Here is a 27,457-nt window from a genome sequence, read left to right on the forward strand (position 1 = left end):
ATCTGGCCTTTACAGAAAAATTTGACTATATCATGCTGTTTCCCAAACCTCCACAGACACTTTTTCTAATATTAAGCCTCAGTTATTCTAAAATTTTAAGTGGAAGAGGAATTCTCTATGACACCTAGTGAGATAACACAAGTTGGGTCTTGAAAATCCATTTTCTTCTATATTGTAAGTAGTTAAGAGAATCTCTGGTGTGACTTAGCTATAGCACATTCAAAAGAGTCCTGGAGAAGAAGAGAGAAGAATCAGCTTAAAAGATCTTCGAATCCTTTTTTAAAAAATGTGGATCTTTCAATTCAGAATTCTGTTGGCTTTGTGAATGACTAAATGAATATTGGTATGTATGAAGAGGAAAAGTTCTGGAAGGATACAGACATCTGGTGGGTAATTACTTTTGGTGGAAGGAGCGTTACTTAACTCTTCACTTCTGTATTATTTGTGTGTGTGTATATGTAGTATACCTACATACTTTTTGCAACTAAAAAATACAAACACACACAATAACAGAGAAAGAGGGAGGAAGAAAGAGAGAGCGAGAGACTTCTTTCTCAGTGGTGTTTAAGAAAGGATTTCTAAGATGATGGATGCATCTGTGTTCATAGTGGGATGGTTGACTTAATGACCTCCTCGCCCCTGGCGTCATCCTATGATAGATGGGCTGCCCCAAACTCCTCAGGGTCCATGTTCCTTCATGGGCAGAGACCTGGAAGAAACATTTAGAATAGAGGAGTAAGGACTACAAATTTCTGCAGAAACAAATGAATTGTAAAGTTGCATTTTTTCATATAATAGCAACTGTATTTCTATTTCTTGGAAAGTTAGTATGGCTACTATGAAGACTAAATTGTGGATGTCAGAAACTAATCATGGAATCAGCTTTTCCCAGAATGACTGCAAGATACAAGTGATGGCTGTGAGTTTTCCTTTTTTTTTTTTTTTTTTTTTTTGTATTTTTCTGAAGCTAGAAACGGGGAGAGACAGTCAGACAGACTCCCGCATGCACCCGACCGGGATCCACCCGGCACGCTCACCAGGGGGCGATGCTCTGCCCCTCCGGGGCGTCGCTCTGCCGCAATCAGAGCCACTCTAGCGCCTGGGGCAGAGGCCAAGGAGCCATCCCCAGCGCCCGGGCCATCTTTGCTCCATTGGAGCCTCTGCTGCCGGAGGAGAAGAGAGAGACTGAGAGGAAGGAGAGGGAGAGGGGTGGAGAAGCAGATGGGCGCTTCTCCTGTGTGCCCTGGCCGGGAATCGAACCCGAGACTCCCGCACGCCAGGCCGACGCTCTACCACTGAGCCAACCAGCCAGGGCCAGTTTTCTTTTCTTTTCTTTTTTTTTAAAGAGAGAGTCAGAGAGAGGGATAGATAGAGACAGATAGACAGAAACGGAGAGAGATGAGAAGCATCAATCATTAGTTTTTCATTGCAACACCTTAGTTATTCATTGATTGCTTTCTCATATGTGCCCTGACCACGGGCCTTCAGCAGACTGAGTAACTCCTTGCTCGAGCCAGCGACCTTGGGTCCAAGCTGGTGAGCTTTTGCTCAAACCAGATGAGCCCACGCTCAAACTGGCAACCTCGGGGTCTCGAACCTCAGTCCTTCCGCATCCTAGTCAGATGCTCTATCCACTGCACCACAGCCTGGACAGGCCAGTTTTCTTATTTTTAAAAAAATGAGTTTGGCATGAACATTGTAAAACATTCAAACAATACAGATGTGTATAAAATAAAAAGTAAAAGCTCTCCCTTCTAATCACTCTTATCAGAGAAAACAACTGCATGTAATTTGAAATTGGAACATCTGTAAATATATCTTTCTTATTTATAGTCATATATATGTGGGGGGGTTTAAAAATGGCATCATGCCATACATAAGAATGCATTTTCATTTTCACTTTATATATCTGGGCCACATGGAATATATAGCCATATTTATTTATTTACTTTTAAATTTTTTTCTTCATTTCAAAGAGGAGAGACAGAGAAAGAGAAAGGGAAGAGGAGAGGAGCAGGAAGCATCAAATTCCATGTGTGCCTTGACCAGGCAAGCCCAGGGTTTTGAATCAGTAACCTTAGTGGTCCTGGTTGATGCTTTATCTACTGCTCCACCACAGGTCAGGCCTACCCACATTTAGATTTACTTTATTTTATTTTATTTTAGTGCACACGAGAGAGAAAGAGGGCCAGACAAGAAGGGAGAGAAATGAGAATCATCAACTCATAGTTGTGGCACTTTAGTTGTTCATTGATTGCTTTCTCTACACTTTGGGCTGATGTGCTAACCAACTGAGCAATCCAGCCAGGGCTGATTGCTTTCTCATATTGCCTTGACCAGGGAGACTTCAGCTGAGCCAGTAATCCCTTGCTCAAGTCAGCAACCTTGGACTCAAGCCAGTGACCCTGGGGGTTTCAAATCTGGTACCTCAGCATCCCAGCCGATACTCTATGCACTATGCCACCTGGTCAGGCTGATTTTATTCTTTTTAATGGCTGCATGATATTTCACTGGGTAAGTGTACAAAAGTTATATAGCAATTTTTTGACTTATGGACATTTTAGTTGACTCTTACTCCCATTTTTGTTGTTGTTATTGTTGCTGTGCTGCATTGAACATCTCTTCACACAAATATTTGGATATTTGTGCATATATTTGTTTAAGACATACAAAATGTTATGTAAATTTAAATTTTAATGGATATCTATAGTTGTCCTCTATAAAAAAGTCATAACAATTTATCTTCCAACAATTTATAATTTCTCAGTGTTTCTTATTTCTCATATTCCTAATTACCAGTCAGGTCAGATCTTTTTTTTTTTTTTTTTTTTTTTTTACTACAGAGACAGAGAGTCAGAGAGAGGGATAGATAGGGACAGACAGACAGGAACGGAGAGAGATGAGAAGCATCAATCATCACATTGATCGCTTTCTCATATGTGCCTTGACCTCGGGGCCTTCAGCAGACCGAGGAACCCCTTGCTCGACCCAGCAACCTTGGGTCCAAGCTGGTGAGCTTTTTGCTCAAGCCAGATGAGCCCCCGCTCAAGCTGGCCCGGGAGCTCGGGTCTTGAACCTGGGTCCTTGGCATCGCAGTCCGATGCTCTATCCACTGCGCCACTGCCTGGTCAGGCAGGTCAGATCTTTTTATGTGTCTTGGCTGTTGGTATTGCTTCTTTTCTGAACTGCTATTAAAAAAAGTGTATTATTTTTCCCCCATTTATTTGTAAGAATGCCATTTAAGTTACAGATATTAACTATTTAATATATTGAAACACATTCTTAATTTATACTTATGTTTGAACATTATGATGACTTTTGTCATATAGTGGCTTTATGTAGCCATATTGTTAATCTTTCCCTGTTTGTGGGTTCCCCGTCATGCTTGAAAATAATTTCCTTTCCAAATATAATCAAATTATTCTTTTTCCTCCGTTGTTATGATTTGGTTTTCATACTCGTATCTTTAACTCAGCCATATTTATTTTTGTGAAACATGTAAATAGAGCTATTGTCAAGTTTGTTTTTCTCCAATTTGACTTGTAGGAAGTTTGGGAAGATATTTTACCAAGCAATAGCCATTTAGGAACACACGCCTTTCTGGCATTCACATGTGCTCGGCACTTTACATACAGTGAGTGATTTCATCTTGAAGCGAGTTTTACACTCTCAATTTATAAATAAAGAAACTGGGTATTCCATGACGCAAAAGACCTATCATGCCAGCCTTGCGATGCCCTCGACCTTACAGGCCAACACGCGAGCACAGTAAAATAGTTCCGCGCCGCGCCCACTTCCCAACCTCTCGCGATAGTTTTACGTCATCCGAGAGCGCCGGTGACCCGGGAAGTCGCGCGGTCTGCGTAGAGTGAAACTGCGGTCCGCGGTGCTGTCTCACTGGTGAGGCAGAGAAGCCGGCGAATCGCGCGCCTTGTCGAGCCTGCAGTCCCCGGCCTCTCACCACTATGGAGTACCTCATCGGCATCCAGGGCCCTGACTATGTCCTTGTCGCCTCCGACCGGGTGGCCGCTAGCAATATTATCCAGATGAAGGACGGTGAGAGGAAGCACGAGAGGCCTACCCGACCCTGAGTGTAGGGACAGTCGGGAGGAAGTTGGTGGGACGTTGGAAGGTGGAACCCCAACTAACCTGGTCTGCATTTGCTTATTTTTTAGAATTAGGAGCCTGGCAGACAAGTTTAGGGCCTTAACATTTGCTCCTCTCAGTCAGGCCTTCCAGGTCAGTGGTCTGCTCTGGCCTTAGCTAATAACGTTGTAGGATAGAGTTGCCTAAGGAAATTCAGTTTTTAAGTGTTTTAAGCACCTACTGAGCAACAGGATCTCTAGACCCAGAATCTCTAATGCATTTCCTGAAGTCGCTACCAATGAGGTTATTTTGCTGGCAGCATAAGGTGGGATCCTAGGGAGAGTGAGACCATGGGACTAGAAACTTGGCCTTTCTCTTCCACGGCCTGTGTCCTCCTTGTCCCAGCTGTGACCCTCCTTTTCCAGTTTTCCAGGGCACTGGCTGTCACATTTTTCTTATATTGAAGTCGTTAGTGGAATTGGGAAACTAGAGTCCGTCACTTACTTGCTTTGTGACTCTAGAAGTTATTTTGCAGTGCCCCAATTTCCTAATCGTTTAAATCTGTTTAAAAGGGAGCGTTTCAGATCTTGCCTCCTGGCAGTTGCAAGTCAGTTTGGCTCAAATAAACTTATACAGATTCTTTTTAAAAATCTGTTAAATCACGAGCTTGTTGGGACGTTTGAGTGACAAAGTTTTGTGCAAATGCTTAGTACAGTGACAAATACTTAGTGGAAAAAATACTAAGCACTTATGTATCAGGTGCTGTTTTAAGCGATTTACATTAATCTGTCTGACCTTTGCAGATAAGCACTATTGTATCATCACTTTACATCTACTTTACAGGTGTTAGTTTTGAGGTGTAAAGGTTCAAAAACTTGCCTAGGACTACAAGTGGCAGAACTCAGGTTTGAACCTATGCAGTTTGATTCCGTATCTTTTGCCCATAACTATTGATACTATTCATACTGTCTCCCTGTATTCAGTACTTAATAAATAATTGTTTAAAGATTTTTGGTTGATGGTCTGTGAAATCTAAATTGTGTTTTCATAATTGACTATAGACATGTTGCTGTTGAAAAACTATTATGCTCTGGCGATTTAATGTTCACTTGACAAATAGATTTTGGGCACCTATGTGCCCTTTACAGTGCTAGGTACTGAAGGTATGCAAAGAAGAATAAGATGTGGCCTGTATCTTAAAAGAAGTTACACTTTAACAAGGGACTCAGATATGTGTACAAATAATTATAGTGCAGGCTAGAAAAAAATGCTCCATGGGAAAAGTACAATCAAACTTCTGAGATAGTATAGAGTAGATTGTTTTCAAATAATCCAGAAGAGATTCTTTCTGGTTGTAGAGATTAGGGAAAGTGTTTGGGATAGATAATACTATGGGTTTAAAGAAAAAAAAATTTAAACCTGGGGTTTCCTGAAATACATGGACAAAGGGAAAAAAGTGTTCACTACTGCTTTTGTAAGTGCAGGCATCCGATGGTCAGGTTGTCATCACTTGGGGAGGTGGAAATGGAAAGAGCTCTAAGGAACTCTGCTTGATTTTTATTCTTGAAGAGGAGAGACCTGAAAGTGGTTTGTTAAACATCTATGGCAGAGGTCCCTAAACTAAGGCCCGTGGGCCACATGCGGTCCCCTGAGGCCATTTATCCAGCCCCCGCCGCACTTCTGGAAGGGCACCTCTTTCATTGGTGGTCAGTAGAGGAGCATAGTTCCCATTGAAATACTGGTCAGTTTGTTGATTTAAATTTACTTGTTCTTTATTTTAATATTGTATTTGTTCCCATTTTGTTTTTTTACTTTAAAGTAAGATATGTGCAGTGTGCATAGGGATTTGTTCATAGTTTTTTTTTTATAGTCCGGCCCTCCAACGGTCTGAGGGACAGTGAACTGGCCCCCTGTTTGGGGGGCCTTGATCTATGGTATGGATTGTTCCTCAAGTCAAATTACTATATGAAATTGCATAATTTGTTTGTAGAAGTTCTACTTGTAAACCATGCTTCCCAAAGTAGTAAATTGTTTTGAGAGTAAATCTGTCCATTATTTTAACTACTAAGACCTTTGACATGCAAGTGATTTAAACCTGAAGTAGTCTAAGTCAGTACCTTTACAGGTTTCTGTTTCATCACAGCGCATGTTAAAACCACTTTGAAAAGTAGGATGATTTAACCTTACTTATGTACATAGTACTTCCAAGTGTTGGAGGGGCTGCAACATATTAGATATAATCCATAGAGTGGTCTAAGATGTTAAGAAATCAGGGAAATAAATAATACAAGATGATTTTGTATGATAAAAGAAGTATCACTAGTAAATATTAGGTTAGTTTTTAAATTGATAATTTTGAGAATAAGTCCTAAGGGTATTCAGAGAAAAGAAAGATCACTGTGGTATGGAAGAAAAATGAATTTGAGTTCTTGAAAAAATGTTTGGAAATAATTGCCGTCAACTCAGTGTATAATTTTCTTTATAGTCTTTTCTGGTATAAAAATTCTTGTGATAGGAGCTTTGGAATTGCATGAGAGCTTTTCCCTACCTTTCATTTTGTGAAGGAACTTGTTCTGGGTAGGTAAGAATGCTGAAAATGAGTAATCTTTTGGGATTCTTTTTCTCCAAGTATAAAATAGAATGATACTTCCAGTCATTTTTTTGGTTTGTCACTTTGTGAGGTACTTTGATACTGTAAGGAAGACAGTTTCCCAGAGATTGTTTGCTCATTGAAAGTGGTCCAATTCTTCAGTTTGGTTATATGCCGCATTTCACTTCTGTCTCCTGGCCTATATAGAATTCTTTAGAGCACTCCAACACACACTGAATGCTCCCCCCCCCCCCCGAATTTCTATAGCCTGTATAATCTGAACTTACATTGTATAACACTGAGTCTAATAATATTGTACTTGTACAGTTTTCCTACCTATGAGTTTGGTAGCAGCTAGTAAGTGATAGTATTACTATTTATATTTTATGTGCTTGGACACTGGGGCTTAGAGAGGGCAAATCATTTGTCCAAATTCAGAATGCCGAGCCTAGATTGTAACTAAGGTCATCTAGGTTCTAGTCTGGTTGGCTTTCCACAGAATTGGGCATTATTGTTCATTTTGTTGTCCATTTGTTTCATGTATGGGTCTTGTAAGCTCTTTAAATGTCAGAAATTCCCTAGAGCTACATAGGCTGTTTTCTGCACAAGTCAGGGAGCTGTTAGCATCTATGACTTTTGTTTTTATATCCCCTTCACTACTCACTGGGCATACAGTAAACATTTTTAGCCTTGTATTAAGTTCATTTCAGAGTTGAACAGCTTGAGAATGTTAGCATTTCTAAATGTGACAAATTCTATGTACATAAGCTTCCCCCACAAACATAAGAACAGCTTTTTTTTCTCATTATGAAAATAATGCAAACTTATTAAGTAATGTTTTCTTACAAGAATGATGCATATTAAGTATAGACATTTTAGGAAATACTGATAAACAAAAAGAAGGAAATAAAAATTGCCCATACTGGCAAGAACTTAGGTGACAGTAACATCTAATACTTTTCTGGTCTTTTTCTTTAAATATTTATAGATAATACAGCTACAGGTGAAATGTTTTTCTTTTTTAAACAAGTTTGCAAACAGTCTTTAAATATCCTGTAGTCTATAATAAATTAAAATGTGCTTGTTTAGGAGTTTCAAGGCAAGTTGATACTATCTACAAGCATAGTGTGTGTGTGTGTGTGTGTGTGTGTGTGTGTGTGTATTTCAAAGTCTAAACCCTATTACTGGTATCCACAACTCTCAAACTCTTGTAAAGTATTAGACTGTAGCATTTTGTTCTTTAAATCCTATTAAGGGATTTTGACATTTCAGAAGCTTTCAAACAGAAAATATGTCTCCCAGGGAAGATTATTCAGCACTAGTTGAAAAATGAAAAGTGAAAGTGAGAGTAAGATAGATTTAAGCTTTTTCTGAAGCTGCAAGACTGAATATGGCATTTTCTTCCTTAGGCACTAATTTCTATCTGAATATTTATTTATCTATCTAATCTGAATGAGTCTGGTTCAGCCAGATAACATTAGAGTATAGGGATTTTTGAGTTGTTTTTAAGTAGCTTAGGGTTGCAATATTCATTAGAATGTTTGCTTTGGCAGTCATTTTAATTTTCTCTTTGCTTTGGAAATGGAGGTGGTTTCCTTTTTAAGCTGATTTATTTTCTTAGTTTGAGATGGCTCCTTGGCTTTTTAAGCTGATTTATTTTTTTAGTTTGAGATGGCTCCTTAATTTTAATTGTAGCACCAGTCATTTTTGTATATATTTTTGTGTATATATAAATATTAATATGATAACTAACATTTGTATTTTAGAGGCATTTCAGGGCTTCATAATCATGAGCCTGAAGATAATGGCCCTTGTTGTAGTTCCTTCAATTTCTTTGATTGGTTCTGTTCTTTGCATTTCAAATGCCTTTAAATGTTTTTCATTGTATTTTCGATTGTTAACTTTCATATATAGTCTACAACTTAAATTGATATAATAAAATATGCTGGTGGTTGTGACATGGAGAGGGAAGAGTCATTAATACAGTTGCCCATCAGAGTCTTCTAAAAATAGTGATTAGTCAAATTATTGAATGTAGTAATTATTTAATGTTTATGGTTGCCTATATAATAGTAAATTTCTGATAAGGTAATTTCTAATACTGTGTTTTTCTTTGGGCAGATCATGACAAGATGTTTAAGATGAGTGAGAAAATCTTACTCCTATGCGTTGGAGAGGCTGGAGACACTGTACAGTTTGCAGAATATATTCAGAAAAATGTACAACTTTATAAGATGCGAAATGGTGGGTAATACTGAGAATGTAGCTTTGGTTGGTTTGTTTTAACTTTGAGCTGAAAAGGACTAGTCTCTACTGGCAATTCTACACATGAGCGGACCAATAAGTTTATATTTTTATTTGAGCCTTCCTAGTTTTGAATCCTTAGACTATTTCTGATCATAAAGATTTTCTATAAAATTTCAGAAAAGAGGACCATTATAACACCGATACTAGGGGGGATGAAACTAACACCATCCACCATCCTGGAGATGGGCATGGTAGTATCAGACCTTATGTGACAAGTCACTTATCCTTTCTGGGCCTTTTATTTTCCTTATCTCTATAATTGGAATTATAATATCAATGAATAATATGTATGAAAATGCTTTGTAAACTTTAAGCTCTGTGTAATTGTAGGAAATTTACTATGTCTTAAAAGGGTTCTGCCTTGCCTCTCCAGCAGGTTCTTGTCTAGGAAGATAGTTTTTTGTGAGATGTTTTATGAGTTCTCGCTGGGTCTAGGGAATTGTTATCCATTGGGAAAGCCCCCCATCAAATAATATTAGTCACTAGTCCTCTGATCCAGGAATGTTTATAGTGACACTTTAGCAGAAAGAACCTTACTTTCAGTTACTTACTTCACAGTTTAGTAACACTGTTATCCACAATACTGCTATAATGTGGAGCTGTCGAGGAACTTAATTTCAGTATAATTGTATTACTAGATATCCATTCATATCATCTTTTAGTCAGCAGATTTAGCATCATGTATTCAATTTCACAAACATTTTTTAAAGATTTTATTTATTAATTTTATGGGGTGGGGAGCAGGAAGTATTGACTCAGTTATTTTACTTTAGTTGTTCTTTGATTGCTTGCTGTATGTGCCTTGACCGGGTAAGCCCAGAGTTTCGAACCCGCAACCAAACCGGTGACCTCAGCTTTCCAGGTCTATGCTCTGTCTACTGTGCCCCACCACAGACCAGACAATTCCATAAATATTTTTGATTGATCGTCTATATTAAGCACTCTGCCTAGTACCACAGAGAATTCAAAGATAAATAAAGCTCAGTCCCCACTCATCAGGAACCTAAAGCACATGTACTTACGTTTAAGCAAGTTTAGAATATTTTAAGAATTGTTTTTTAGTGGTTCTACTTTTTGCCTGTATGGCAGGTAAAGGATGCCAGTAGTGTTTCTGAACTGCAGTAGTTACAGCAGTATTTCATTGGCATGTCCCAGGAGAGGGAGGAAGAGTAAACAAGAGTTGAAAGAGTCACTTGGTACATGGGTGTTAGGGTCTGAGCCTGAATAATACAAAAATCATGTATGGTTAAACTTACCCTTTAAACCCTTTAAATTACCTATCAAGTATAGTTTTGTTTTTTTGTTTTTTGTTTTTTTTTACAGAGACAGAGAGTGAGTCAGAGAGAGGGATAGACAGGGACAGACAGACAGGAACGGAGAGAGATGAGAAGCATCAATCATTAGTTTTTCATTGCGCATTGCAACACCTTAGTTGTTCATTGATTGCTTTCTCATATGTGCCTTGACCGTGGGCCTCCAGCAGACCAAGCAACCCCTTGCTGGAGCCAGCGACCTTGGGTTCAAGCTCGTGGGCTCTTGCTCAAACCAGATGAGCCCATGCTCAAGCTGGCGACCTCGGGGTCTCGAACCTGGGTCCTTGGCATCCCAGTCCAACGCTTTATCCACTGCGCCACCGCCTGGTCAGGCTCAAGTATAGTTTTTTGTATTTAGCCTTACATAGTAATTCTTATGCATATTAAAGTTTAAAAACTGAACTAAAATAAGGGAAAGAAAAAAATATATATACAGGTTGACAGGCAGACTTTTCTGCCTTTAAGGTAACTGTCAAATCCTTAATTATGTTTAGGGGATTAGGTGAGAATTAGAGAGTATTCCTGCTTGTCCAGAGTTGCTTCCATTACGATTTAATAAATACTAATAGACTTGTGAGGATGAACATCTCTTTTTTTATTTTTTTTAAAGTGAGAGGAGTGCAGATACACTCCCGCATGTGCCCTGACCAGGATCCATCTGGGAACCCCCATCTGGGGCCAGTGCTCAAATCAGCTGAGCTATCCTCAGTTCCTGAGGCCATCACTTGGACCAACTGAGCTATTTTCAGCACTTAGGGCTGATCCTTGAACCATTCGAGCTTTAGGCTGTGAGAGGGGAAGAGGGAGAGAAGAGGAAGTGGGGGTGAGAGAAGCAGATGGTCATTTCTCATGTGTGCCTAGACTGAGGATCAAATCTGGGATGTCTGAATACTGGGCTGATGTTCTATCCACTGAGTCAAATGGCCAGGGCTGAAATTCTTTATTTATCCCCCCCCTGCCCTGAAGTTAGAAGTGGGGAGGCAGTCAGACTCTTGCATGAGCCTATTCGGGATCCAACTGGCATGCCCACCAGGGGGCGATGCTTTGTGTATCTGGGGCATTACTCCATTGCTGCCAGAGCCATTCTAGCGCCTGAGGCAGAGGCCATGGAGCCATCTTCAATGCCCGGGCCAACTTTGCTCTAGTGGAGCCTTGGCTGTGGTAGGGGAAGGGGGGGGGGGAAGGTGGAGAAGCAGATGGTTGCTTCTGTGTGCCCTGGCTGGGAATCAAACCCAGGACTTCCACATGCCAGGCCAATGCTCTACCGCTAAGCCAACTGGCCAGGGCCGAAATTCTTTAATTTTTGTGAAAGCAACTAGCAAAGACCTGAAACATAACTGTTCAATAAATATCTGTTAGAATTTTAATCCAAATCTTACCTGACATGACATTGGTGTTTAAAATGTTGTAAATGTTGTAGGGAATAACTTAACCACATTCTGTCTTTCTAAACTGGCATTTTATGTGTGGGTCTGCTAAGTTGTGGGCCATTCTTGTGTCTTGTGGTACTAGTCCCATTTTACTGTGGGTTAAGTTCCAAAGTGAGGGCACTGTTAAATGCACACCAGATGCCATTCCTCTGGGCTGTACTTGTATTAGCATTACAGTATTTTCAAAAGGTTTTCTGCTTGAGATACTCTTTTTAAAAATGTTGTAGATCGTGATAGAAACATTATTTTCCTGTGGTGTGTACTTTTGAAAATTATACTATACTTCTTAATAAAGTTACTTTTTAAAAAAGAAAATCTTATAAAATATAACTGAGGCTCTTCTAACTCCCAGCCTCTCTCTCCTTTTTCTTTTAAAGATTTTACTTATTCATTTTAGAGAGGGGGGAGAGAGAGAAGGAGAAGGGGGGAGGCGCATGAAGCATCAACTCCCATTTATACCTTGACCAGGCAAGCCCCAGGTTTTGAACCGGTGACCTCAGTGTTCCAGGTCGATGCTTTATTCACTGTGCCACCACAGGGCAGGCTCCAGGCCTCTCTTTTTAAAATAAACTTTAAAAATTGGCATCTTAAAACTTCTTGTTTTTCTCAACACCTGTATATTTGCACTTCTTTCTTTCTACAGTGCAACCACAGCCTGTTTTGAATAAGTAGCTTAAAGAAGGCTGTGAATTTGATCTCACCATAGAATAGTTAAACCTCAGTTTGGTTCTGTTCTGTGGCCAGGAATTACTATCGTTACTAACCAGGTATTTCACAGCTGTTAGATGGGGAAAGGGTCAAGAAATAAGATTGTATTCATTGTTCTGTGTGCTTAGCTACTCTTGAGTGTGTAGTACAGCAAGTGGTAGACTGTAAGAATAGGAGTAGGGGGGACTGTTATTCCTTCTGTTTTACTCTAAGTATGACTGTTCTCTCTTGTACCAGGTTATGAATTGTCTCCCACAGCAGCAGCTAATTTCACACGACGAAACCTGGCTGACTGTCTTCGGAGTCGGGTAAGCAATATGGCAGGCAGCCTTGGATAAGGGCAGAAAGATCTTCTGTGCTTCTTTTATATTTCATTATACACAAGTAGTAGTTTTGCCGGGTTTTTTGCCTTCCTGAGCCCTTCTCGTTGCTACTTGTTCATTATTTTTAGTCTCTTTGGATTTGATCTCTCTTTCTACCTGGTTGCTAATTAAAGCCCAGAGGGCAAATATATCCCAGAGAGTTTGGATGGGCACACCACCATAAATGCCTGTGACAACCTTCTAAAATTTTAAAAGATTTTTCATAGCAAACCACGCTTCTTAATTTCTGTGATTGAAGATTCCTCATGTTAGTGGAGATAAAATCTTAAGAATATCCTGGATCTGGTGGTGGCGCAGTGGATAGAGCGTTGGACTGGGATGCGGAAGACCCAGGTTCGAGACCCCAAGGTCGCCAGCTTCAGCGCGGGCTCATCTGGTTTGAGAAAAAAGCTCACCAGCTTGGACCCAAGGTCGCTGGCTCGAGCAAGGGGTTACTTGGTCTGCTGAAGGCCCGTGGTCAAGGCACATATGAGAAAGCAATCAGTGAACAACTAAGGTGTCACAAGAAAAAACTAATGATTGATGCTTCTCATCTCTCTTTGTTCCTGTCTGTCTGTCCCTATCTATCTCTCTCTCTGACTCTCTCTCTGTCCCTGTTAAAAAAAATTTTTTTAAATAAATAAATAATCTTAATAATAATCATGAAAATTTTATCTTGAGTTATGAAAGATCATGAAGTTTGAGATTATCTGTGTCTTTCTATGACTGTGCTTGCCAAGGCATACAGGTTTGTTCCTCCTCACTTATTCCGGCCCTGTTGCTACCTTAGAGCTGTCTTTGTTTCATCAATAGCATGTTAAAAGATGCAACATTAAGTTAGGGATTGAATGTATTAAAGACTGTGCAGGATGTACCAAGAAAGTTCAGATGATTGCTAAAGGTGTGTATTATTCCCTTCCCACAGGAACTAAGTTAATGGAGCCTTACCATGAGACTTTACCCCTGTGTCTATCGACTCGTCTATGAAATTGAGATAACTTCCTAACCCCACAGGAGTGCTAGGAAAATGGTGGATGCTTGTAAATCATAATATTTAACATTCATATGACTTTTGCCCACAGCACTTAGCTTAATAATTTGATCTACTCACTATTCCACTTTATTCCCTATCCCTGATATGGAATGCAAGGCACAAAGTGGCAAAGGGACTAGCTTTAAGTCACATAGCAGTGCTGTAATTACTTGACTGTTCTGCCTGACATCAGCTCTGTGGTTTTTCCGTAGTGTTTGTAGAACATTGCTGCTGTTTGTATTTTTTATGGTTGTACTTCCTTAAGCTGAGTTATGACAGAAATCTAAACAAGTATAGGTATTACTTTTAAAGTTAACTTATTACAGATCTTTTTTTTTTTTTTTTTTTTTTTTGTATTTTTCTGAAGTTGGAAACAGGGAGGCAGTCAGACTCCCACATGTGCCCGACCGGGATCCACCCGGCACACCCACCAGGGGGCGATGCTCTGCCCATCTGGGGCATCGCTCTGTTGCAACCAGAGCCATTCTAGCACCAGAGGCAGAGGCCACAGAGCCATCCTCAGCGCCCGGGCCAACTTTGCTCCAATGGAGCCTTGGCTGCGGGAGGGGAAGAGAGAGAGAGGAAGGAGAGAGGGAGCGGTAGAGAAGCAGAGCAGATGGGTGCTTCTCCTGTGTGCCCTGGCCGGGAATCGAACCCGGGACTCCTGCACGTCAGGCCGACGCTCTACCACTGAGCCAAACAGCCGGGCCTTATTACAGATCTTTAAAGCAGTTTATTTTATACCGCCTAATAATACTGGATTGAAAATGTCTCAGTAAATATCTGTTTTACTCAGTGCTTTGACGAAGGAGCTGTGTAATATGAAAGATCATGAAGTTTGAAGAGAAGACAAAGACATGGATGGAAGGAGGAGGCAGTTTTTTGTTGTTATGGTTGGGTTTTTGGGTTTTTTTTCAGACAGAGAGAGAGTCAGAGAGAGGGATGGATAGGGACAGACAGACAGGAATGGAGAGAGATGAGAAGCATCAATCATCAGTTTTTTGTTGCGACACCTTAGTTGTTCATTGATTGCTTTCTCATATGTGCCTTGACCGCGGGCCTTCAGCAGACTGAGTAACCCCTTGCTGGAGCCAGTGACCTTGAGTCCACACTGGTGAGCTTTTTGCTCAAACCAGATGAGCCCGTGCTCAAGCTGGTGACCTCGGGGTCTCGAACCTGGGTCTTCTGCATCCCAGTCTGACGCTCTATCTACTGCGCCACTGCTTGGTCAGGTGAGACAATTTTATATATTTGTTTTATCTGGGTAAAAGGTCAATGACCTTTTCTTCACTCCTTCATGAGAGAGGAAAATGGGTCAGATACGACCTTTCTGGCTACCTGGATGTTCCTCTGGAATTCAGTCATGAGTATGCTGTGGTATTCTGTATAAAATATTCCTCTGACTTGTCAGGCAGAACTGAAATAAAAATTCCAGCTTTGGGCATAATAAATGCTTTTTTATAAATGCTGCACATAAAGTGAATAAAGCTCCTTTTAGAATTAAGATAAGAGTGGCGATGTGCTTCATGCAAATATAGTGAATCCAGTTAATCTCCTAGCAAAAATGTTTGATGTCTTAACAAATGAATATTCTGTATAGACAATAACATGGGGCTCTAGTACATATTGATTACCTTGCCTTGTGTTTCTTGGTCCAATTCTTCTCCCCTACTCTTTTATCTAAAGGTTATTTGTTCTAAAACATGCATTTACATTTTAGTCATTTTATTCTGGGGGAAAATGTGATGAGAGGTTTTCAGTCTTCCTGATAAGTGCAAAGTCACTAGATTTGGTACATTTACACAGTTTTCCCAGTTCGAATATGAGATTTTTTTGGGGGTTAGCATGCATAATTTTGTTTCTGTAGCTCAAATTGTTTGATTTGCAGTTGGCCCTGTTCGTTGTGTATGTGTGCACGGTGTGGGTATTTGGTTGGGAGGGCATTTATTTATGGCAGAGTACATAATCTAATATAAACTGGTTCTTTAAAATGAAGACAGATTAGCATGGTAGGTGCCTGACTGATGGTGGTGCAGTGGATAGAGCATCAACCTGGAACACTGAGATCCCAGGTTCAAAACCCCGAGGTTGTTAGCTTGAGCATGGGATCACCAGCATGATTCCATGGCCACTCACTTGAGCCAAAAGGTCACTGGCTTGAAGCCCAAGGTTGCTGGCTTGAGGCCAAGGTTGTTGGCTTGAGCAAGGGGTGACTGGCTCAGCTGGAGCCCCCGCCCCAGTCAAGGCACATATGAGAAGCAATCAGTGAACAATTAAAGTGCCATAACTATGTGTTGATGCTTCTCATCTTTTTCTCTTCCTGTCTCTCTCTCAAAAAAAAAAAAAGATTAGCATGGTGATTAAAAGTACAATTTCTGGAATTTGATTACCGGGGTTTAAATCTTCGCTCATTGATTTGTTAGCTGTGTCTTTGGACTAATTCTAAGCTTAATTTCTACTTATAGAATAATAGCACCTACTTTGTAGAATTATTATAAAGATTAAATGGGATAATCATGTAAAACTGTTAGCATAGTGTATAGCACATGCAACTAATTAATAAATTTTATGCTGCTATTGCTTTTTTGGTGAAGAGCAACTTAATAGCTATAACTTAGTTTCCTATAGGAGATTCTTGTTTGTGCTATTTTAGTTGAACTGACCTGTTAATAAAGAGGGACATATTAAAAATTACTGATATTGATAAGGAAAATAGAAATAAACCAGCATGGATCATCTATTATGTGGTAGGCTTTGTTCTAAATCAACACAGTCCAGAATGGTAGCCACTAGTCATATGTGGTTATTTCAATTTAAAATAATTAAAAATAAAATTTAAAATTCAGTTCTTGGGTGATGGTCTCCTGGACTTTGAATAAGAGGTAAAGTTTTTTTCTGTAAAAAAAAAATTGGGCCCTGGCCGGTTGGCTCAGCGGTAGAGCGTCGGCCTAGCGTGCGGAGGACCCGGGTTCGATTCCCGGCCAGGGCACATAGGAGAAGCACCCATTTGCTTCTCCACCCCTCCGCCACGCCTTCCTCTCTGTCTCTCTCTTCCCCTCCCACAGCCAAGGCTCCATTGGAGCAGAGATGGCCCGGGCGCTGGGGATGGCTCTGTGGCCTCTGCCCCAGGCGCTAGAGTGGCTCTGGTCGCAACATGGCGACGCCCAGGATGGGCAGAGCATCGCCCCCTGGTGGGAAGAGCGTCGCCCCCTGGTGGGCGTGCCGGGTGGATCCTGGTCGGGCGCATGCGGGAGTCTGTCTGTCTCTCCCTGTTTCCAGCTTCAGAAAAATGCAAAAAAAAAAATTGGTTCCTCAATTATGTTAGCCACTTTTCAAGTGTCCAATAGCTGAATGGGGCTAATGGTTTACATATTAGACATTGAAGATATAGAGCAATTTTATCATCATTCTCTTGGATCGAGCTATTCTAGAAGGATAGTTATATATGTGACCTTATCTAATGTTTATTATGACACCATAAAATGAATGTTATTTCCATTTTACTTACAAAGATACTAAGACTGGTTAATAGGCTAACTATTTCTCTTATGTGTCCAAGTATACCGAAGGCACATATATATCTCATAAAAGGCTAAGATAAGATTCTAACTTCAAATACAATACTTTTTTATACTTTCTTCTACATTAGTTACTTGACTAATATACAAGTTGTGCATTTGGAGAAGCATGAAATGGTGAGTTCTATTAAAATGCCAAGCTCTCCACATAGGATTATATAGATAAGGTATAATATGTATCCATTGTAGGTATTCAGTAAATTTGCTGAGTAAATGTCATCCAGTTAGGTCCACATATACCACTGAAGAAAATATGTATAGTAACGTGCATTCATACACTGGAGTGGAATTTTATTAACGTGTTCTTTTCCTTTTTTTTTTTAAAGCAAGAGAGAGACAGACAGGAAGGGTGAGAGATGAGGAGCATCAGCTTGATGTTGTAGCACTTGGGTTGTTCATTGATTGCTTTTCATACATGCTTTGACTGGGAGGGTTCTAGCCAAGCCAGTGACCCCTTGTACAAGCCAGCAACTTTTGGCTCAAGCCAGTGACCTTTGGGCTTCAAGCCAGTGACATTTGGGTTCAAGCCAGTAACTGTGGAATCATTTTGATCCTTTGCTCAAGCTGGTGACCCCATGCTCAAGTGGGTGAGCCTGCACTCAAGCCAGGTGAGCGCACATTCAAGTCAGTTACCTTAGGTTTTGAACCTGGGACCTCAGCATCCCAGGTTTACTATTTATTGTGCCACCATGGGTCAGGCTTAACGTGTTCTTAATGAATGGATGTTACTTCTTCATGTAAGATTTAAAGCTAGGAAATCAGCAGGAAGAGATGAAAAAGACATGGATAGGGGGAAAATCAAGAACCTTCAGTTTAATTTTTATTTAAATGCATGTATACATCTAAGTTGGTCTGTGTATGGTTAGACCCCAAAATGCAGGAAAAGGGCTAATTAGGCTTTTGCTATGTTTTTTTTGTTTGTTTTTGGTGGCAGAAACAGAGACAGGGACAGATAGGGACAGACACAGACAGGAAGGGAGAGGGATGAGAAGCATCAATTCTTCGTTGCAGCTCCTTAGTTGTTCATTGATTGCTTTCTCATATGTGCCTTGACCGAGGGGCTACAGCAGAGTGAGTGACCCTTTGCTCAAGCCAGTAACCTTGGGCTCAAGCTAGACCCCACGTCAAGCCTGTGACCCCATGTTCAAGCCAGTGACCCCGTGCTCAAGCCAGTGACCCCATGCTCAAGCTGGATAAGCCTGAGCTCAAGCCGGCTACCTCCGGGTTTTGAACCTGGGCCCTCTGCATCCCAGTCTGATGCTCTATCCACTGTGCCACTGCCTGGTCAGGCTTGCTATGTGCTTGACTCCACAATTTTGAACATTTTTAAGGCTTGGGTTTTGAGGCTAATATATCAGAATTCCAATTCTCTGATATGGACTACTTTTAAATAATCTTGAATTATGTTTGCTGAGCCTCACTTTTTTCATCTCGTAAGAAGGAAGGAGTGATCAAACGTGGCAAGTTATGAGGACTTAGAATTAGCCATTGGTTTAATAAAATGTTTGGAATGAGTGAATGATACCTCCCTTGAAGATTAGGTGTTTAATAAGTGAAGTCATCATTTAGTAAATGCCATTTGGATTTTTTACAGAATTATTTTGAGAATTTTGTGATGATATTGATATAGTTCACATGAGGCTTATTTAAATTCTCCTTATGGTTTGATTAATGGGCTATAAAAGAGAGAGTGATAAGCAATGAGGCCAGTTCTTGCTTGAAATGAATCATGTGGCACATTTGGTGTAGTTTATAATGAATGCCCTAAGATTTTCTGTTATCTACCAAGATCTGTACTTTACTTATTTGGAGACAGATATAAATCAGTGTAATCTGATATCCTTGGAGAATGTCAAGTTTGTGGCAAGACTTAGAGCAGCGATTTTCACCTGATCTTAGCCAAAAGGCCGAGAAGTGATTAAAGTAGCAGTTCTCAACATTTTTCATCTCATGGCACACATAAATGACTTAATAAAATTTTGTGGCCCTGGCCGGTTGGCTCAGCGGTAGAGCGTCGGCCTAGCTTGCAGAGGACCCGGGTTCGATTCCCGGCCAGGGCACATAGGAGAAGTGCCCATTTACTTCTCCACCCCTCCGCCGTGCTTTCCTCTCTCTCTCTTCCCCTCCCGCAGCCAAGGCTCCATTGGAGCAAAGATGGCCCGGGTGCTGGGGATGGCTGTGTGGCCTCTGCCTCAGGCACTAGAGTGGCTCTGGTCGCAACATGGCAACGCCCAGGATGGGCAGAGCATCGCCCCATGGTGGGCGTGCCGGGTGGATCCCGGTTGGGTGCATGCGGGAGTCTGTCTGTCTCTGTTTCCAGCTTCAGAAAAATAAAAATAAATAAATAAATAAATAAAATTTTGTGGCACACCAAAAAATATATTTTTTGCCAGACAAAAGAAAAATAGATAAAATTTTGATTAATTGACATTGGACAGCTATTGTGTTAGCCGTTGCATTTTCTTATTTGACAGTCTACGGGAAAAGAGGTCAGTGGCCCTGACTAAATAGGCAGGTATTGCATGTTTTAAAAATTCTTGTAGCACACTGGTTGAAAATCACTGGCCTCTGTGGTGTGTAAACTTCAGGGCTTTACTACTGCTACTCACTGGCCAAAGCGTTTTTTTTTTTTGTTTTTTTTTTTTTTTTTTTTTTACAGAGACAGAGTGAGAGTCAGAGAGAGGGATAGATGGGACTGACAGACAGGAACCAAGAGAGATGAGAAGCATCAATCATCAGTTTTTCGTTGCGACACCTTAGTTGTTCATTGATTGCTTTCTCATATGTGCCTTGACCGTGGGCCTTCAGCGGACCGAGTAACCCCTTGCTCAAGCCAGCAACCTTGGGTCCAAGCTGGTGATCTTTGCTCAAACCAGATGAGCCCGCTTTCAAGCTGGCGACCTTGGGGTCTGGAACCCGGGTCCTCCGCATCCCAGTCCGATGCTCTATCCACTGCGCCACTGCCTGGTCAGGCGGCCAAAGCGTTTTCATAGCACTTTCTCTGAAATGCTTGGTGAGCTTTTGGTAATTAGTCATTTTATAGGGCTATATAAATGCTTACCAAATAAACAATAGAAACAAGTTGGCAAAATATATATCCAGCCTGGGATAGTGGTTTTCAAACTTTATTCCATGAAGCTGCCTCAGGAAAGGCCAGTTTGCAAAACTTGAGCTCTGCTTCATAAAGATCAATTTAACTTAGTGACCTCACTGTCCCATTCCCACCAGAGGTTGAAAACTAATGGTATAGTTGAAAGAGCGCTGCTCTAGGTTAGTACTTGCTCTCTTATAAGCTAGTAAAAACTTGGGAGACAGAAAGCATTTGATTGAATAATATTTTATGGTTTCTTCTACCTACCCAAACAGTATGATTTAAAGATCTGTTGTAAAGACTGTAATCAGACTTGATTTTCATTGACTTTTTCATTGAAAGGGAAAGAATATGGAGGAGAGAATTTCAGGTATAAGTCGTTTCCAAAATTGACCATGAGACTGTCCCAAGACTCTGGCCTAAATTTGAATGTGTTTGGTCTAGTTAATAGGCATGTATAGTGTGCACCTGCCCTAGAAGAATCCTGTTGCTTTGAACCTTCTATTCTAACTATTAGAGTTACTGTCCTCTTGCCTTTGGTGGCTGGCACAGAGACATCATCTGTTGGTATTAGTGAGGTCATGTTACCCTATGAACAGATGGCCCAGGTGAAACCTTGACTTTGCAGGTATTGTTCCCTAAACAGGACCAGTCATTTGTTACATGTGATTAAAATATCATTAACAAGGGTAATTTCACATGCTGTTTGGCAATGTGGTTAGCAGGATGTGACATGACACAGCACTGCCTTCTTCCTCCATGTGCCATCTCCCTGGAGGCCTTATCTCCCCTGCTCGCCCCCATCTCACCCATGCCCAGGCTTGCCTTCCAGCTTACCTGCTCCAGATGGGCGGCACAGTGGGAGGACACGGGCAAAGGCAGATGTGTTTATTTTCCAGAGACAAAATGTTGTGCTGCCGCAGATGGCAGTGCCTTGGAGCAAATGTCAGCCTTTGACACTGCTGCCATACAGCCTGGGCATCTTGACAGACAGAGCTGGCTTACTTTTGATGGTGGGGAAATTGAAAAAAGAAAATCAAGATGTTCATCATAAAACTCATGGAATTTAGTGCAAGTAGCAGTTCTTTTAGTCCTGGAGAGCAGTTTCCTTTCCCACCAGACTGCGGTTAGCTAGTCAGCTAATTGGATTTTCACAACAGGCCACAAGTTATGTGTCTGTTAATTATGTTTGTCTCCTGGCCCTAATAGGACATAAAGTAAAAACTGAAAACATATGGCTACATTTAGATGGATATTCAGTGATACTGTAAAACGCATGTGCATTCCAGGTCATATCTCACAGGAGTTTCTTAGGATTGGGGGTGGGTCATGTCAGCCCATTTGGAATACTGTTCTATTTGTAGTGGTCATTTAGATTATCCAAAGGGCCAGGAACAGATGTGCCTTGAAATTGAAATATCTTAATTGTGACAATACTTTATGCTTATAGTATTTTTCTACCAAGGAAAATAAGAATTCTGACAGCTGCCCTTTTAAGCAGTTTGCTTATACTGTCATTAGGGCTTGACTAAGTGTATTTGGAAGACAAAGACTTAGATGTTGAGTCATTATTCTTAGTTGTCTCCTAAGAATAAAATAGCTTCAGAAAATTCTTTTTTGAAAGTTACTGGCTTTATCAGGAAACCTTTTATTTCCTTCTTTTTTTAAAAAAATATGTGCTGTTTTTCCCAGCCCTAGTGCTGATAGAGTTAGGAGTTTGCAGGTGTAAAGTCCTCCCCCCATCTCTCTCCAGGGGGCTGTATGTGAGAAGGTGTTGCTTTCTCACTCAGAGAGCATATATGTGCTACCCTGTCGGATGCCTGCTGTGAGCAGAGAGAACCCCTGTTCTGGTTGAATGGAATGAGCCTATTGGGTCGCTGGGTTGTGCAACCACATAATGCCAGATTTTCACTTAAAACATCTTTTCTACTCATAATGGGGGTGGAACAATATATGTAGTTGGTCTGAGTTTGTATTCTTTTGAAATTTATGTCTTGAAAATTATGTGGTTTCTTATCAAAGTTTGGCTTAAGCCAGGAGCAGCAGAGTACTGTGTCTTACTAAAAACATACTTTGTTTTCAGAATGTTTACCATTAGAAGTGTCAATTCACTCCAACTTTTAAGATTGATTTAAATTTTGTGCTCTGGCCTTTGTGGGCACACTCTCACACACACTCATGGATACAAATACACATATATTCTGGCATCTTGGTGCCTCTTTCTCTGCCCTGGCACAGGATCATGCAGGGATATGAATCCAGGGGCTGATCCCAAAAACTCTGAAATTTTTCTTTATTCTCTCCAAAAAAAACCCAGTTATCTTAAACGGAGGACAGAGGGAAGTCTTTGAATGGGGAAAGAGCTGACTTTCCTATTTCTTGACCTGGGAAGTAATTACATACATATTCACTTTATTCATTAAGCTGTACATATATGTTTTATGCATTTTTTTTTTTTTTTTTTACAGAGACAGAGAGTCAGAGAGAGGGATAGACAGGGACAGACAGACAGGAACGGAGAGATGAGAAGCATCAATCATTAGTATTTTGTTGCACATTGCAACACCTTAATTGTTCATTGATTGCCTTCTCATACGTGCCTTGACCACAGACCTATAGCAGACCGAGTAACCCCTTGCTCGAGCCAGCGACCTTGGGCTCAAGCTGGTGAGCTTTTGCTCAAACCAGATGAGCCCTCGCTGAAGCTGGCGACCTCAGGGTCTCGAACCTGGGTCTTCCGCATCCCAGTCCGATGCTCTGTCCACAGCACCACTGCTCGGTCAGGCTGTTTTATGCATTTTTATATGTATGTGTTATTTCGCAAAAGTTTAAGAAAATAAAAGGAAGAATGGCAGGAAAGTACAACATATTTTGAAAAAGTCAAAAATGAAAAAAATAAGTTCAGATTTACCATTATTTTTGAGTGTAGGCAGTAGAGCAAATAGGATTAACTAGACTGGAAAGAGAAGGGAAAAGGAGAGGAAATAATAATAATCTCTCATTCTTTTTAAGCTGAACCTAACAGAATTTCACTTCCCTTTCTGATGCCTCCTAAAGTGTTCAGTTTCCTTATAACCGAGAAGTTCCATAGGTGCTGATACTCATTCAGCACATCTACAGCCTGCATTGAGGGCTGAGGAAGCAACGGTACAAAGCTCAGTGTGTGCCTTCAGATGGGGAAGTAGAGAAGTAAACAGTCATGTGCACTGCAGAGTGACAAGTGCTACAATAGCCATACAGATAAATAAATGCTCTGGGAACAGAGCCTAACCTGAGCCTTGGAGGACCAGCTGTCATTAAGGCAAAGGTGAAACAAAAGGGAAAACTGGAAGCACAGACCAGGAAGGTATGTAAGAGAGTATGTTACATTAGTCACAGTGGTTTTCTAATGATGTTCAAGGCAGGGACAGGTAGTTCTCTGAACCTCCTGCTCCTAATATTTTATCTGTTTTAACTGGTAGGGTACTATATACAAATTAGAATGCTACTGAGTGAATAACAAGTATAAGTAAATAATCTTTATATAGTTTTTACTACATAGCAAAACTCCACAATCTAAAGTAGTTTGTTAAATGCAGCTGAAGTTTTTAGGAGAATGAAGAGATTGAAACTAGAGAGATAGTCCACGTTATGACCTTATGAAAACCTTACGGGGTAAAGCTTTGTGCTAAAAGCAGTGGAGCTCTCTGGAAGCTTGTTGGCTAAGAGGGGGTTAACATGATCAGATGGAATTTGGTTAGATCTTTGGCTGCTCTTTGGTAGAGTGTTTGGGGAAAGAAGCAGGGAGACCAATGAGGAGCTTCCATGTCCATTGAAGAGGTAGCAGTAACTTGTATTGAACCTGAGCTGCAAATAGGGGGCACTGTTACTTACTTTTTAAGCAAGAGAAGACAGAGAAAGAGACAGGAAGGGAGAGAGATGAAAATCAACTCGTACTTGCGGCACTTTAGTTATTCATTGATTGTTTCTCATAGGTGCCTTGACCAGGGAACTCTAGCCGAGCCAGTGACCCTTTGCTCAAGCCTTTTGGTCTCAAACCAGCGACCATGGGATCATCATGGTCAAGCTGGCAGTGTCAAGGTTTCAAACCTGGACCTCAGTGTCCCAGGTCAACACTCTATCCACTGTGCCACCACCATCAGGCAGAGAAGCACTGTTCTAAGAAGGGTTCCTAGTCTTCTTCCTTAGTACTCTTTATCTAGTCAGTAGGGACATTCAAAAACATATATAGTTATGTACAGTCCTATTAGTTTTTTCCCCGGCAGACCTATTTCTTAACTCTGGGAGATGCATCAGCTCTGATGTTCAACATTAGCAGATACTTATGGGCATGTGTAGGATGTATAGCTTAAATATACCTCAGCTTGGCTTCTGCACTTGAATTTTTGAGAATTGACTTAAAGGTATATGGAATCTTAAATTTTCCCTGGAAACTGCCAGCTCATTAAAAAAAAAAAGAATTCAGTGGCCTTGTTGCAGACATGATGTTGGTTTTACCATTGCACAATCAGCATTTTTATTTTGATGTTATTTGGAGAAAGCAGTATTTTTGATTAGCAAGTAAAATTAATGTAGAAAACAAATACTGTGTTAACTAGTTGGTATAATAAGGCATCTGTGCTATGTTGCATTTCAACTCATTAAATTTCTAAACTTCTAATTACGATAAGATTACAACTTTAATAGGAAAACCGTTCAAACTTGGGGTTAGTCATGGCTTTAGAGAAGTTAAATTTACAGAAATTGTGGAATTATTGAAGAGGAAATTTAAAATCTAGTTTTGCTAAAAATTGAAATATATACAATATTTATTTATTTACTTACTTTTTGCTCCTAAAATTCAAATGCAGTTGATATTAATTAGGCGCCTACCACTTCCGACGTAGGCCGTCTTCCAGGAGCTTGAACACAGTGAGCCCTTTCCATCCCTCACAGCTGTCAGGGTCAGTGCTGCTGTATCCCTTACATTCAGATGGGGCGCTTGAGGCTCCAAGGCCCTGTCTCAGGTAACACAAATAGAAAGTGATACAGGCATATTTGCTCTCAGTCTCCATTGCTTTTTTCACAAAAATACATGGTTATCTTATGACTTAAACAGCATTTAAAATGATAGTTTATTCAAATAATAATTTAAAGGGTGTTTTAACTTTAAAGTTTAAAATGGTGGTTGTAAATGTGGGAAAATTACTGAGCTTAAGTTCAAGAACTCAGCCGTTAATTTTTGCCAGTGTATTAAACAAAAACGTTTGAACATAAACTGATCATTATTAAAAGGAAATGAAGACAATTTTTATATTATGATTTTTGCATCTGCCAACATCAAACAGGTATACTAAATATACTGTCAAAGATGACCTAAGGCAGAGAAAAGAAGGGAAAACTTTGGTTAGATTGTCTCACCTTCAGAGTAGTGGTTTTCTGGAAATCAAAAGATTGCTTCATTGGAGGCACATTTGCTTCCTCTTTTTCTCAATTTAGTATGAGAATTTATAAACAAGGGCCAGTTTTTAAATTTTTATGGCCTGACCTGTGGTGGCGCAGTGGATAAAGCATCGACCTGGAAATGCTGAGGTCACCAGTTCGAAACCCTGGGCTTGCCTGGTCAAGGCACATATGGGAGTTGATGTTTCCTATTCCTCCCCAATTCTCTCTCTCTCTCTCCTTTCTAAAATGAATAAAAAATAAAAAATAAAAATAAATAAATTTTTATTTATTTATTTTTAAGATTTTATTTATTCATTATGGGGGGGGAGCAGGAAGCATCAACTCCCATATGTGCCTTGACCAGGTAAGCCCAGGGATTTGAACCGGCAACCTCAGCATTTCCAGGTTGTCGCTTTATCCACTGCACCACCACAGGTCAGGCAAGGGGCAGTTTTTTTAAATTAATTAATTTAATTTTTTATTTTTATTTTTTAAATTTTTTATTTATTCATTTTAGAGAGGAGAGGGAGAGACAGAGAGAGAGAAGGGGAAGGAGCTGGAAGCATCAACTCCCATATGTGCCTTGACCGGGCAAGCCCAGGGTTTTGAACCGGCAACCTCAGCATTTCCAGGTCAACACTTTATCCATTGCGCCACCACAGGTCAGGCAAGGGGCAGTTTTTTTAAATTAATTTATTTATTTTAGTGAGAGAGAAAGAGAGGTAAGGGGGGAGGAGCAGGAAGCATCAACTCCCATATGTGCCTTGACCAGGCAAGCCCAGGGTTTCGAACTGGCCACCTCAGCATTCCAGGCCAATGCCTTATCCACTGTGCCACCACAGATTAGGCCAGACCAGTTTGTATTTTAATGCTACAAAAGATTATTGTATCCCAAACAGAAGAAAGAAAAGTCAGGCAGTTAATATAACTTCCTTGTTGTGAAGCTCAGAGTAGTAATCTGATTCTGATCAGTTTAAAATTGAATTTTTTTTAGTCATAGGAATAATAGGAAACTGTTTTCACCTTCCAACTTCATAACTCGTTTTCCCCCCTCTGAGTGGCAGTGGTAGGTAACAGGACTGGTCCCAGCGTGTGATCATGAAGGAGAAAAAGTCCAGTTTCCTCTCGGCTCCCCAGAACTGCTCTCTTAAACTGACATGTTCACAGTCTTGAGATTAGCCTCCCTGCTTCATATGTCTTCTTTCGCTTTCTGCTTTCTCTCCAGTCCTACCTCTCATTCTCACTCTCCTTCTGATACAGCATCACTTGCACTTCCCCAGCCGGCTGTGGTTCTCTCTTGTATCTCTGCTTTTGCCCATTGTGCCACCTTGCTGATCATTCTCCCCTGAATGTATTTCTACATCTTCAAATGGCTAACTCTAATTGCCAGTTAAGCCTCAGGTCCAGTTCAAGGCCCCAGGCTTGCCCAGTCAAGGTATGTACAACAAGCAACAAGCAAGCAATGGACAAGTAACCTGAAGCAACTATGAGTTGATACTTCTTGCTCCCCCACTGTAAAATTAATAAATTAAGAC

At 40.6% G+C, this 27,457-nt stretch overlaps 1 protein-coding gene across 1 annotated transcript in view; it reads left to right on the forward strand.

The window, feature by feature from the left end:
- Positions 1-3,842: 3,842 nt before the first annotated feature.
- PSMB2 (proteasome 20S subunit beta 2) overlaps positions 3,843-27,457 on the forward strand; it is a 51,657-nt gene continuing 28,042 nt past the window's right edge. The window contains exons 1-3 of the mRNA XM_066269713.1: positions 3,843-4,056; positions 8,798-8,920; positions 12,672-12,742. Of these exons, the coding sequence (XP_066125810.1) occupies positions 3,966-4,056; positions 8,798-8,920; positions 12,672-12,742 (285 nt within the window). The 5' untranslated portion in view covers positions 3,843-3,965. The remainder of the gene's footprint in view (positions 4,057-8,797; positions 8,921-12,671; positions 12,743-27,457) is intronic.

Source organism: Saccopteryx bilineata, chromosome 3 (genome assembly GCF_036850765.1).
Source record: "Saccopteryx bilineata isolate mSacBil1 chromosome 3, mSacBil1_pri_phased_curated, whole genome shotgun sequence".
Classification (NCBI taxonomy): Eukaryota; Metazoa; Chordata; class Mammalia; order Chiroptera; family Emballonuridae; genus Saccopteryx; species Saccopteryx bilineata.